We start from the raw sequence: 14,348 nt of genomic DNA on the forward strand, positions 1-14,348 counted from the left end.
AAAGCTGTGGAGCAAACTGAGCCCAGGGGATGTCTGGCCTTTCACAGCACAAAACACCAAAAATATTTTGATCACTGTGCACCCTGTTTTAAGAAGGTTGAGGAAAAGGAGGAAACATCCTTCCTACAAAGTGTCAGATTCTCACAGAGGAGCTAAATAGACAAGATGAGACAGCAAACTCTTGAGCCACCAAGGTGGAGTGTGACAAGGACTGTAAATCAGAGGTTGTGCGTGCTCCAAATGGGAAGCTGAGGTTTCTTGATTCAGAAGACTGCTCCTAGACTTAGTGAGACCCAAATTCTGTCTGGGAACAGACCTTTTATTTTACCATATGCGTGGAAAGGGCACTGCTCCCAGGAGGTAGAGGTGGAGGTCAGTACTATTTTCCCCTTTTAAAAACCACAAGTCATAGTCTGGCTGTAAATCCCCAGCATTGGGGGTGTTAGTGTTCTTGATTCTCAAGTGTGATCTCCAATGAGGTGACAGAGCCCCAGAAGACCCACCTCTGTGATTAGTGTTCCCCTAGACAGGATGTCTCCATGTGCTTCTGTATCTATTTTTGGAGTCCAGAGCTGAATGTGGCCCTTTGTACCTTAGCTATCCTTTTGCTGACAAGATAAGAATATTTTCATTCTCCACCTTGTTTATTTAAATGTCAACCCTTTAAATCAGAAACATCCCTCACTGTATGCGTAAATCTGATAGAGTATCAAGGGGGATGGGAGAATGGGAGCTCTAAGCATAGTAAAAATGGCAGTAAAACTACACATACTGTGTACAAATGCATTCTTAATTGCTATTGTTACAATACAATCTTCTATGAACTTTTTCTCTGTTGTTACAGACTAGTTATAACATAAAAATCTCCTGGCTGTTTAAATGACATGGCTAGGAAGAAGATTTCTTTCACTGAGAATGGAGACAATTTAGAATATGGAGCAGAATGGGATAACATGAATATTCAGAAACTCATGGAGTCAACTTTTTGCATGCAGATTAAATCATAAAAAAAATGCCACTGCCTGCAGTATCAACTCCTGGTCATAACTGCACTATTTATAATGGGATATTAAGCTTTAGTTATGTTACTGTCTTAGGCTACATAAACCACCAAGAAAAGAGAGAATAAATAAGGTTTTTGCAGATTACTTAATTGTAGCAAACAGAAAGCTGCACTAATCACAATTTTGCTTTGCAAGGAAATTCCTTGGTTGAGAGGTGGTGGGATGGATTCACGGGGGAAACAGGCATGGCATTAATCAGTGTGGCCCCAGTAGGCTATTAGTCAGGGTGGGGCAAAGCCTTGGTATCTCACAGACCTCCACTGAAACAGGTCGGTGTGAAAGGCTATAGCTCCACTGAAGTAAACTGCCTGTCATCACTTGGGGATTTGGGTCCTGTTGGAACTGGGAAGGATGGATACAGGTCATGTTTTTCTTCAAAGGGGCTAAAGCCAGTCAGAATTCGTGCTGATCAGGGCAATCTGCTTCCCTGGAGAGGGGAAATGTACGTGAGCTTGAGCAGGTGAGTTGGATATATGACCTTACAGAACTGATCCAGAGGCTGACATCCCAAGGTCAAGGCCAGCTCAGGCAGTAACACTTAGAGCGTACCTTCCAAGAGATAAAGAACTGTAAATTAGCATGCTTACTCCAAGTGTCTTATAGTAATGCTTCCTAGCCCATAGTGACCTGTTGGAGAGATGAACAGGAACTATCACGTTTGAGCTGCTCAAAGACCTGACACTCACAAGCTTCATCCATATAGCACTGCCAAGGAAGGACAGTGGCTTGTCGGTGGGTCTTTTAGTCCCCCTGCATGAGCAGGGGGGGATCTGTGTGCTGCCTGAGCTAAGAATTTAATAAGTTGGCCAACAGCCATGATGCCAGTTAGGGAAAACTCACTTGCTTCATTAAAGGAATTGAAAGCAACTGGTGGTAGGTTTTCCATTGCTATTCATAGTCTCGTCAATGTTTTTATACCTTTCAGAAACAGTAGTTCTGTCTTACTCATGTTTCTCACTGCAGAAATTGGGAATCTCATTACCCAATATACAGATATGGACTATGTCTTACCCCAGGTAGTGCAGTACATGCAAACTACAGCAAAAGCTGGGTCAGTCTAGTAGTGAAACTACTTTCAGCTCCACCATATATGCCTGGTGCAGGACACTGGAGAAGTCTCTTTATCTCCCATTCCTTCACTGTCCTTTCAAACACTTCTACTGTCCTCTGTCTTTGGACTGTGAACACATTGAATCTTTCTCTTCTTCCTTTCCCAGAGGAGCCTGTAAGGTTAGAGTTCCCCGCAACCCCATTTGAGTGGAATGAGTTGCCTCTCTCCCACCACCCTGACCTTCCAGCTATGTTCTTTGTATTGATCATATACTGTATTCTGAAAGCTACTTACGGGAAAATAACTGAAGTCAGACTGAGACCATGCCTACCTAGAGCATAATACAGATATTGTTGCTCATGGCAAATACTTTTGTTTTAGAAAGAGATTCAAAAGTTGTGACTCCTGAGCCTTGCTGGGCATCTTCTGCCTGGAATCCTTAGCCTCTCTATCAGAACTGTTCTTTGGGTGAACAAAGAGAAAGACATTTTCATCCAATAATTTTCCTACATTAGTAACAGGATTACTAGAAATCCATTTTTTCTTTTTAATATCCTTCCACTTTCAAAGCTGAGGAGTCTTGCAGCAAATTAATGTATTTGGCTACAGGTTCTGCACAGGCATATAAACCCTAGATAAGCTAAAACTGTTTTTTAAAATTGATTTTTTTTTCTCAGGCAATATTTTTTATGTCCGCCTTCTAATCTTTAATTGGATGCCAGAGTTAGCATATTGATAATTTGGCTCACTATCCATTTAATTCTGTTTTGACTGCTGATAAGTAATTACACCATTTTACATAGGGAAAGACTGGCTGGGGATGTTGGAGTAATTTGATGCTAAAACACATTGTACATTAAGACATATCCTGTTGATTGTTACAAGGACATACTTACTGTGGTCCAACCGACCTGCTGACCCAGGTCTGTAAAATACAGTGTAATGATGGAGGAAACAGCAAGACTTTGAATGTTAATTGAATCCTTCAAAAAGGGCCCGTCTGCAATGACAAAAAAGGAAGAGGAGATGGCATGAACAACAGGTATCCTCTCAAGAGATTCAGCACAATGCATAGGCTGCCCTGATAATGGCCCAGGTGTTGGCCCAGCTTGTATTCTGATTTATTTTGGTGACGTGGTACTTATTCTCCAGGTTAACAACTTAGAGCACTTCTATGACAGTTATCTCATTTTAACAAAAGCATCAGGCTGACATGACACTGGGCAGCAATGCGTGGCAATTGTATGATGCTATCTCTGTTAATCTAACCCATTAGAGACATGCCAAGCAATCACACAGACAACTCCATAGAGCACTCTTTGTTCTGTCTTGCAAGACTAATGGCAAAGTCGATGTTATGCAGCATCTCCCTCACTGAAGTATTTTACTGAAACATTCACATCCTCAGGCTATTTCACAGTAGGTGGCACCTCACGATGAATGCAACTTCTTGGGCAAAAGCCCACTGTCTTTGTAAGCTCTGACCTAGGCAGACCAGGTGTATGTGAGCACTACATTATTTTTCCCAGCATTCTGAGGCATCTGCTTCCAGTCCTAATGGACCTAGAGTGTACAAACAGAGAGATAAAATGGCAATATCTGGTTCTCTTTTGTTTTATGGGGGCAGTGAGCTGGATATTAGGAAACTCCAACAACCACTGGCTTGGGATGTTGTCATGGCTGCAACACCTCTTTGCTCTTTTCTGCTTTATGCATTGTGTCTCCCTTTCAATATATTTGTTGACTGTTTACGTCAGCAAGGATGCTAAATTCCATCAGCTGCTGAGCCCTCATTTTCTACGGCTTTGCAATTCAATATGTCCACAGACCAAATACCACACAGCCTGTGGCAGCCTTATCTCCCACTGCCATGTCCACCAAGAACTTATGTACTGGCACAAAAAAAGAGGCTGCCTCCTGCAGGCAGCTGCATCTTTTGATGAGGCTGTGAGCTAGTATTAAAATAGATCATGCATTGAGTGAGAGAAGTGACCAAATGGGTTAAAACTGCTTTGTCTTCCTTATTTGATCATATACTGTATCCTGAAACATTATGAAAAACATACCCAAATCTTTGTTTGCGAAGCCTAGCCATGGATGAAAAATATTAGATTCCTTTATTAATGAGAAGACTAATAAGTTAATAATTGATATCCGTTAATGAAAATGTGCTAACAGTTCACCCAATAAGACGTATAGAGAGAGGAATACTGTTAGGAGGAGAATCTGCCAGAGGATTAGTAAAACATTAGGTGGCTGTATTCAACCATATGAATACTTACTGCGTTCTAGTTGCAGGCCAACACGGGAGGGGTACCACTGGGGACCTGTTCCAATCACAAAGCGTGGCTGTTAATTTCATGGTGAAGGATCTAAATTTCTCTCAGTTGGGTTTTTTTCAGCTGATAGCTACAACTGTGAGATGGAGAAAAACCCCACCTTTCTTTCAGTCTTAGCTATACAGGGAGAATACAAGAGAGCTGGACGAAGATGTAATATACACATTAGAGCATAAGTCGCTTCTCCCTTCTTAAGTGTTGTAAGGGTCAATCTCAGTGCTGAATGCTCCATCAGCACATGAAAAATAGACCTGTATGTGCACCACTGGGAAGTATAAAGAGGACCCTGTTTATTACCATATTTGCCAAAACTCAGTACTAAATGTGTTAGCCTTGTTCCTCCTTCTAAAATGGTGCTTGTGCTACAGTCTGGTTCAAAGGCGGTTTCCCATTCAGGAATATGAAACCTGACTAGGGATATGCATTCTTAATCATGGATTAATCAGGGAAATAAAGATACAAAAAGTAGAGGCAAATGGGTAGCTAATACTGGTTTATGTATAAGTTCCATGATACCCTCAACTTAAGGATGTTTCCTAGAAGTATATTTTTAAATGCACTAAAGGTCATCCCCAAATGAACGATAGCCCTTGGCAGTTGTTCTTGGATGCCCTTTGATGATTTTGGACCAGTTTGTTCTAACTGGTACAGTTCAAATTGTTAACTTGGCCAGCTCTTTGTAGTGCCTGTAGTGCCTCTACAGCTGTGCTGATGAATCGACAAAATAAACACTCCTCCTTTGCATCACGAAGACATGTAACTTTGCTTAACCCATACACGCTCTTCAGTTTGCTCTTGAAGGATTTTAGGGCTGACCTAGCACATTTCTGGGCTGACCTGAGGCGGTCTGGGGAGACCTTACACAGCCCATGGTGTTGACTGAGATTTGTGGGCAGCAAAGACTGTCAGAGGAAGGCAAGGGAACTGCTGCAGTATTACCACCCTCATACATTTCTACGATATTTGCCTTCATTTCCTTTGACACACCTGAGGATAGTTGATAGCCTGAAGGAATTATAGAATCACAGAATATTCTGAGTTGGAGGGGACCCACAAGGATTATCAAGTCCAACTCTTAAGTGAATGGCCTGTACAGGTATCAAACCCACGACCCTGGTGTTATTAGACTTGCTTTGTCTTTTCATTTCAAAGTCTGAGTGAAATTGGTCAAATATAGCCATGGTTTTCTTTAGACCTATCTTACAATTCTTAGTGATCCTGTATTTAAGATACCAATATTTCCATATCTTCAACAAATGGAAAAAAATTGTTCGCAGTGACTGTGATCAAACATGGGAACATTTGCCCTGAGAAGCTGTGAGATCTGCTTCCCTGGCCATAGTCAGGCCTCAGCTGGGGATGACCATGAGCAGTCTTACAGGACTTGAAAGTTGGCCTTACTCTGAGCTGGAACCTGGACCAGATGAGCTCTGGAGGTTGGTTCTACCATAACTTATGTCAGGATAATCAGGATAGCTAGAGAGCTTGTTCACCCACCAGCTGCCAGCTGGAGGGGAAGAGGAGCTGTACAAAGTGTGCACTGTGCAGTGACATCCAGTACACTCTCATTTCAAAAGCACTTGATCTGACTTTCGTCAGCAAGAACAGGCATTAGATGAACCCATGAACCAGGGCTAATAGCAGGAGGTGAAACATCCGTCAAGTAAGTTGCAAATATTTTTTTGAAGGTACCACAACAATCCGTGGCTATTAAAGATAACAAAGGGAAGATAGAGAAGGAGCAGCTGTCTGACTTGTCAAGGAAGATATGATTTGCTCCAGGACAGCAGATATCAATAGTTATTTGGGAGCCTGAAATGCAATGTATTTGTGTTAAATTGGAATCTTCCCCCTTCATATTACAGTATGTTTCAATAAAAGTCAATTTACCTGATCCTGTGGCGATGTGCTTTTAGGTATGGCTCATAATCTTCACAAGGGCAAACAGAGGTTGTGCATTTAAGCACGTCATCCCACATTTCCAGTCCTTTAGCCTCAGTACACCATTATGTTCAAACATACTCAAAGATTTAGATAGATAGAAGTGTGCCTTTGCCATTGCTTGTCTGCAGTGACCTTGTTATCACACCAAAGTGTCTCTCTGGTTTCCAGACCATGCTTGGGGTGCTGTGTGTATTTTGCTGGAGTGACCTGGAATTATCTGTTCCTTCCCATCTCTTACTATGGGATGGGGGGACACTAGCTAATGTCAAGTGGAAATGCTAAACAGAGTGGGGGACAAAATCAAAACACATTTCTATGTTGGTTTGAGTCTGAATACAAAAGTTTCCCGCTCTTGGTCTTTACTGGCAGCAGAATAGCAAGGCTGTTCCCAAGTCTTAGCTGCCCAAGGTCCTGCAAAAACCAGCGTTGCTTTTGTGGGAGAGGTATGACCTCCACAAGAAGTCTGCTCTCCCAGCTTGATAAGACCCATTTCAGATAGGAAACCCCAAACATTCCTAGGCATCCTCCTCATCATTTGATGGCAGTCAACCAAAGGGCCCCTGGCCTCACTTGTCACAATTTACTTGCCTTCCTCCTGTGACTATTTTCCACAGGGATCCTCCAGAGATCTCACTAGGACAGCTCTGTGTTGCTACTTGGCAATGTGGGAAGTCATTCCAATACAGCCTGACTCTGACAGACACATGTTCATCTCATTCCTATAGGAGAAAAGCTCTCTTTAAATAGTGAAAAGAAGCCAAACAGAGGAACTAATTATCACTTGTATTAATTCTTGCTACTGCCTGTCGGAACAAGGGGTTGATGGCTCTCTTGGATATGTAGAGCCACTACTGTCTGACAGATTAACTTCACCTGCCATCAGCAGGAGTTCGGAAGTGCATGTGGAGAGTGCCTGCTCCCAGACAGAGTAAACAAGCACTGGCTGAAGGCAGAGGCACAGCTGCAGCTGTGCACAGCCCTTGAAGGCCTCTCTGCATTCCCACACCTGGCAGAGCTCCCCTTGCTTCCAATTTAAAGTTGAAGAGTTTCTCTTTCACAGAGTTGTTTTGGGGTTTAATTCACATTTTTTTCTTTTTAACATTTTCCATTGTTGCCTCCTACTGAGATTAATGACAATCCAAGACAACAGGTGACTGAAGTTTATCCTGTAACTCCTGCTGCATCTAAGATCAAGCATGTATTGCTATTTACTTTCTGACATTGGGATGATGCATCAGAGCTCAGCCACATGGTACTTAGTAGGTCACAGTCTCTGTAGATTCCTTGTGATTAGCAGAGCTGTTCAGCTCCCTTATACAGGGTTATGGGTTGGAATATATATTTCACACTTGGAACAAAATTGTAAAGATAACATTTCAGCTCACATTCCAGACTGGTTTTGACTTGGAAAAGTAGATATAGACTCTCCAGAAAATAAGAATGGCCATGATGGTTCAAACCACAGCTCTATTTACCCAATATTATATCTTAACTCTATTATATTTAAGGCATCATAATTTTGCAACAGAGAATGATATTTTCTTGTAAAATGACTCAATGTTTACTTTTAATAATCTGTTTTAATAAAAGAATATGACAAAAAATATTTAATGTTTGTTGGGTTGGTTGTTTTACCTGCCCATACTTAAAACAGAAATTAAAATATAAGCAAACTGACAGATACATAAAAACTGATAGCCACCTTTAATTTTCCCACACCCAACTATGAAATGACCTATTAATACTGGACATAAAAAAGAGATATAGTGCTGTCAAAGAACCATACAAATGCTAACTAAAATAAAAGCCTCAGTGCCATAGCCAGCTGCCAATACCACTATGCAAAATGCACAGAAAACCAAGTTGTACTGGTCCTGCTGCCCACATGATTTGGTTTTTCACTGCATGCATACTGGAATCTCAGTAAATTAATCATCTGACAATCTCAGGAACCGAGGACAGTTAGAAAAGCCTATGTGCAGTTTTTGAAAGTGTCCAAAGGTACTTTCTATCCACGTGGCTCAAATTGACCTTAATGTGTGCTCCACCACTTAAATATCACAAGATGTTTTGAAAATTTAACAACTATGAAATCCAAGTGCTGGGTACTTTCCACTAGTTATGAAATTGAAGGAATCAGCCTAATTTTTATTGTTTTATAAAGAATCTTCTATAAAAATTTAGTGCACTATTAGTGCAGTAAATTACACAATAAAATGCCTATTTGTCACAAAATATTTATTAAATTATGTGAACCTGTATGAGAACAAAGGTGTAACATGATGAAAACCTCTCTTGATGGGGAATTCGGTTTGTTCCTTAGAATGCGGACCTGCAAAAGCTTTTCACTGGGGAGCAAGGAGTCTAAGAAATGCAAAACAGAACTGACAGACACAATTTGGAGATAATTAGCAGATTGACTTTCCATGATCAGCTAATTTTATTACCAGTTAAATTGTTTGCTTCTCATTGTATTTCACCGCCCATGCATCTCTAATAACAAATAGCCTTAATAATTACAAGCAATACCTGCTGTGATATGAATAGGATGATATGAACAACAAAATTACTATAATCAATCATCAGCAGTATGTTGTTTAAATTTGCAGAAATAAGAGGAAATTCCAAGGAACCACTGCAGCAGCAATCTCCCTGATCTGATCACAAAATGTTACACATGAGCTGAGCAATGTAACAGCACTTGCTTATGTGAACTGAGCATGGCTGAAACGCATTCCACCACCTTAACCAGATGGCAATTTTGATATCTTTGTAGCAATAAGAAGAGATTGCTGGAAAGATTCAAGTGTGTGTGGGAATGGCAGGTTTGTGCATAATATAGAGAGACAGACAGATTATCTGAAAACTTGCTGAGGTCTTTCCTTGACAAGCAAATGCTGAACAAATACAGCTGTTCCATGTCCGTGACCCTAAACAAACAGTGGTCATAGTGTTGTTTCACTTGGTTGCAGCCAGCATGTCTGAGTGTTCTCAGGAACACTTCTGAGAAAACAGGGATAGAGATATCACCATGCTAACAATTCAACCTGGGCTGAAGTTTGCGTACCCTTGCTCTACTGAGCTGCCAGCAGGAAAGCGGGATGCTGAAATGACTAGAAGCTACTGCTTTCTGCTTTTATTTGGAAGAAAAGGCTGTGAGATTTATTGTGCTAACACTGCACTTGAGTGATTCCTGAGCATGATGAAAGAAAGGAAAGCACACCTAAGAAACCATAGTAAAACTAAGCTTGGCCAAAAGATCAAGAGAGAAAGTATCTGAAGTGATTATTTACTGTGCTTGCCCCCACTGTAATAAATGACAGCTGCTGAGTACTGCAATCTGAACAGCCAGCCCACTTGAAGAATTGCAGCTCTCAGCAGCAAGTCTGGGGCAAGCAGGGCACTGGCATCTCTTCACATGGTCCCACTCGAAAGGCCCTCTTTGGCTACAGATCAAAAGATGTTTTGTTGCTTTGACCCACTAAACGCCAACACAATCACCTGGGTCTATTTTTCAGGGCTAGTGCAGAGACCCCCTCTAGCCAGGCCCTCTCCAGGTACACTCAGCTATACTGACCTAGCACTGTACTGAACTCCTGAGCCCAGCTGGGCTCACGAGGGTCAGGCTACCAATTGTACGCTGCTTCCATCACTTTCTTAGTCTTTAAGGCAAAGGGCTGACTTTGGGAAGGCACTTGCTGGATCCAGAATCATTCAGCTATGCTGTGTTTTCTTGTAGAAGACTGTTGAGAGGTGTATCAGAATATTTAAAGAGCAGTAGCAAGATCTTGAACTAGATCCATGTTTTTATGGGAAATTAGTGCAAAGAGCAGATCCAATGTGTCCTGTTCAGTAAAATCTCATCAGAGTACCCAAATGGATGTTGTTTTTAATGGCTCTGTAGCCAGGGATAAATCCTTTTTCTTTGTTCGCTTTTTTCTTAGTATTTTCTCTCATTTGTTTCATTTGTAAGCTTTCCAGGGAAGATCTCTGGCCACGTGTTTTACAAAGGCACCTTGAACTCTAGTTGCTATGGGGACACAAAAAAGCTCTTTCCTAATGGCATGTGGAATTTGAAAAATGAGCTATTTGACCATAAGCATCCGTTTCTTTCTTCTGGCTTTTGCAATACCTGAATTCATCTACCTACAACCATAGTGCTTGGAGAGGGAGAGCAAGCAGTGAGCTGGCTGAACTGATGTCTCCAGACCTTGGCTAAGACCAACAGGGTTAAGGACACGATCTGGCCTGGAGGCAGGACAGCACACTCTTCCCACAGACTACTAAGCAAGTAAGCTCCAGCCTGACTAAATGCCTGGTTAAATGCTTCTGGTTTAGCTCTTCATTTGATTGTTCTCATTGGCCTTAGAATCTGAGACCTACATAAGTCATGTAACTGCCCCCCTGGTGCCTCCACTGAAGCCCCACAGAGCCTGCTCCAGCAGGTTTCTCAGAGCATACCTAATGGCTCTATAACACATTGCATACAATGCCTGCACCCACTCCTTTTTAAAAAAGTGTCAGTTTTTTGCTTTTCTTGCCCAGGATCTGACAAACAGCATATGTTGGTTCTTGGGAGCAGTTAAGCTGCTGTGGCTGTGCCCAGATGTGAAACTCCAAGACTCTGCACTGCACCTTGGGTAACAAATTTACCTGGCTGCATTTTCAGTGAAAAAAACTTATATAAATACCTTAACTCCTTGAAAAACGGAACACTCGTCTCCCCCTATGCCTTTATTTCCCACTGAAAAAAAATAAAATAAAAAATCTCAGACTTCAGCTATATTCTGATCAGGCAATAATGGACAAATTTCTTAAGAGTCAGCATAGTTTTTCTTAATTAAGATTGATTCTTATTACTGGTAAACAGAATATTATTTGTCATTTACAGGTCAATTAATGTCACTAGCAGATTAACCTTTCAATATTTCTTCTGAAACAGCCTGCAACTGAAAGCAACTGTGGAAATTCAGACAAGCAAAAAAAGCATGAGAAAATAAAAGCAAGCAAGCATTCAACATTTACATGCATATTTCAGTATTTTTGGCACATTGTTTTTCCTTTGCTCTTCCAAAAAAATGAAAAAAAGAGAAAAGGGAAAAGCCAGCCCTGTGCATTTCAATTTTCCATGTAGCCTGCTGCAGAAAGTATAATTAGTTTTGATCTTTCTGTGTGAATTTGCATTTAAATTAATGTGCGTGGGCAAAGGAAGGGAAAGAGAATGAGGCCCACCTCTTATTTCATTAATAACAACCACAGAGCAGAATACAGAGAAATAAGAAAATAGATACTCTGACAAGCCTGGAGCTTGATGGAACTTTCCCTTAGGGGACTGCCCATTGTCAGTGCCAGGGGGTGAGGAGGTGCTGAACATCTGGCCTTTGCTGCCCCCAGGGCACACAGTCATGGCACTGCTGCTCGGGGTGGCCGTGGGCAGGGTGGTCAGTGCAGCTGGGAGGCTTTGGGGAGTCTTTTGACCAGGGTCTCCCAGGGAAGGCCGTGTCCTGTCATCCATGTGCTAAAACAGCACTGAGTTCGCTTCCGTATTTGCAGACAGTTGTGTTCTGGCTCTGAAATGCCAACTCCAATTAAGAGAGAAATAATTTATGCCAACTGAGTATCTGTATTCTGGTAGTTATCTTTGCCTTTGATTCTCGTGTCTCTACAAGTCTGGAAAGGGTAACAAAGATAGTGGTTGAGGTATTTGGGGGAATGTGAGAACTGCAGCAGGATTCTATTCCTAAATATTATCTCTATCAGTGAAGCCTTCATAAAAAGGGCAACCCAAACCCAGGAAACTGCATATTAAGGAACATACATTTGCCAAACTAAATATTCAGGGACTAAAAATATCCCTCCTTCTCTTTCTGCTTGTCTGTATTCTAACATAACATTTTTAAAAATGCAGCTTAATGTTTGGTGGCTTATGAAATCATTTGCTGTCTATCTCAATCCATAACAGCTTATATATCTTTACTCCTGTGGAGTAGCCAACCCGGACAAGGTCTCCATAGGCAGGAAAGCAGAGCATCTAAACACAAGTATCTTTCCATCCTCATGACCTTAGAAAACAGACAGAGTAAGATATAAAGACCTGTTTTAAAATGTTGTTTCTTTTAAAACCTTTGTTCGTGTTCATCCCGTGCCATGTTCTAAGAGAACAAACAGTGCTGTGCCTTGCAGTGTTGCAGATATGCTGTGTTTCAGGACACTGATAACACAGGTCATTGCTTCCTCACTTCAGAAAGCTCTGGTGTGGGTACTGCCGCAATCAGCACGACTGCTAAGTACATTTAGGTAGCAGCTCTCCAAAGAGCTGAGAGAGGGACAGAGAGCAGAGAACCGGCGAGGTCACTGTTTCAACTCTGTGTTGTTTGCATGCTGCCTGAATGCAGTACGGTGCCAACACACATTACAGCAGGATCGGGACCCTGATGATTTACATTCTAGCATCAGAAAGTACACGGTGGCCCAACAATCACAGCTGATATAGCCATGTTGGCTCAAAAGTTCATTTGTGCCTCCCCCTCAGATGTACTGGGCAGAGAAGAGTCCTACCCCAGGCTCTAGCTATGTTTCTTTACAAGTATTTCACAGTCAATTAGCTATTAAAATATGCTGATGAAGTATACTTTTCTTTCAAAATTTGACTATCCAGGGGATGGTGTTCTCTCCAGCCACTAATCTAATCAGGATGTGTTCCCTCGCTAACCCCAAAAGCAATGTGAGTTTTGTATCTAATGGCCACACCAATGCCATCAACAATTAATTGAACACATTTGAACTGACATGATTTCTTCCTAAGTACAAATTAACTTCTTGTAAATTCATTGGTAAATTCACCACACTGAAAATTAATCCCCACTAAGAACAGGGCTAAATTGTAATTTCTCCAGGAGCAATGAGGAAAAGGCAGTAGAGATCTGCCCTGCTCTGGTAGCAGATCAGACACTAGCACGTGAGCCAGAGGCTGTCGTGTTCCCATGTCCGTCCTGGGAGAAGTTTGTTTCAGCTGGTTTAATTCTCTTAGCCCACCACCTTATTTAGGTTGATCAAAGGCTTCTGTGCCTCAGAAGCACTGCTACAAGGCTTGGGAAACTGCTCTTCCCATCTCAGATCTATGACAGAGGACAAATAATTTTCCCTCTGCATACTGCAGTTCCCCTGCTGCGAAACAAGGCTATAGTACCTTTCCAGTGAATAGAGGCTCTGGCCAGGCTGGATCGATGGACCGAGATCAACAGTGTGAGGTTCAACAAGGCCAGGTGCCAGGTCCTGCACTTTGGCCACAACTATCCCAGGCAGTGCTACGGGCTGGAGGAGAGGGGCTGGACAGCTGCCTGTCAGAAAAGGACCTGGGAGTGCTGGCTGACAGTGGCTGAACATGAGCCAGCACTGTGCCCAGGTGGCCAAGAAGGCCAATGACATCCTGGCCTGTATCAGAAATACTGCAGCCAGCAGGACCGGGGCAATGATCATCCCCCTTAACTCAGCACTGATGAGGCCACACCTCTAGTCCTGTGTCCAGTTCTGAGCCCCTCACTACAAGAAGGACGTTTAGGTGCTGAAGTGAAGAGCAATATAAGATATAAGAGCAATAAAGCTGGTGAAGGGTCTAGAGGGTAAGTCCTATGGGCAGTGGCTGAAGGACCTGGGTTGTTTATCCTGGAGAAGAAGACACTCGGGGTGACTCTTATCACTCTCCAGAACTTCCCAAAAGGAGGTTGTAGCAAGGTATACTAGCCTCTTCTCTCAGGCAACTAGAGACAGGACAAGAGGTCATAGCCTCAAGCTGCACTAGAGGAGGCTCAGGCAGGACATCAGGAGGAATTTCTTCATGGAAATGGTTGTTAAACATTGGAGTGGACTGCTCAGGAAGGTGGTGAAGTCACTGTCCCTGGAAGTGTTCAAGAAACACCTGGACATGGCACTTAGTGCCATAGCCTAGTT

The 14,348-nt window shown here is 42.3% G+C and overlaps 1 protein-coding gene across 15 annotated transcripts in view; it reads right to left on the reverse strand.

The window, feature by feature from the left end:
- The window catches only part of TECRL (trans-2,3-enoyl-CoA reductase like), a 77,246-nt gene that overhangs the window by 38,016 nt on the left and 24,882 nt on the right, over positions 1–14,348 (reverse strand). For all 15 annotated transcript variants that reach the window (XR_003536943.1, XR_003536945.1, XR_003536944.1 and 12 more), the window contains exons 3-4: positions 4,398–4,442; positions 3,012–3,115 (exon numbers count right to left, since the gene is read on the reverse strand). Coding sequence is in view for 12 of the 15 variants with exons in the window: in XM_027700341.1 (XP_027556142.1) it covers positions 3,012–3,115; positions 4,398–4,442 (149 nt within the window). In the remaining 3 variants the exon portion in view is untranslated. The remainder of the gene's footprint in view (positions 1–3,011; positions 3,116–4,397; positions 4,443–14,348) is intronic.

Source organism: Neopelma chrysocephalum, unplaced genomic scaffold (assembly GCF_003984885.1).
Source record: "Neopelma chrysocephalum unplaced genomic scaffold, ASM398488v2 Primary Assembly neopelma1_146, whole genome shotgun sequence".
Taxonomy (NCBI): domain Eukaryota; kingdom Metazoa; phylum Chordata; class Aves; order Passeriformes; family Pipridae; genus Neopelma; species Neopelma chrysocephalum.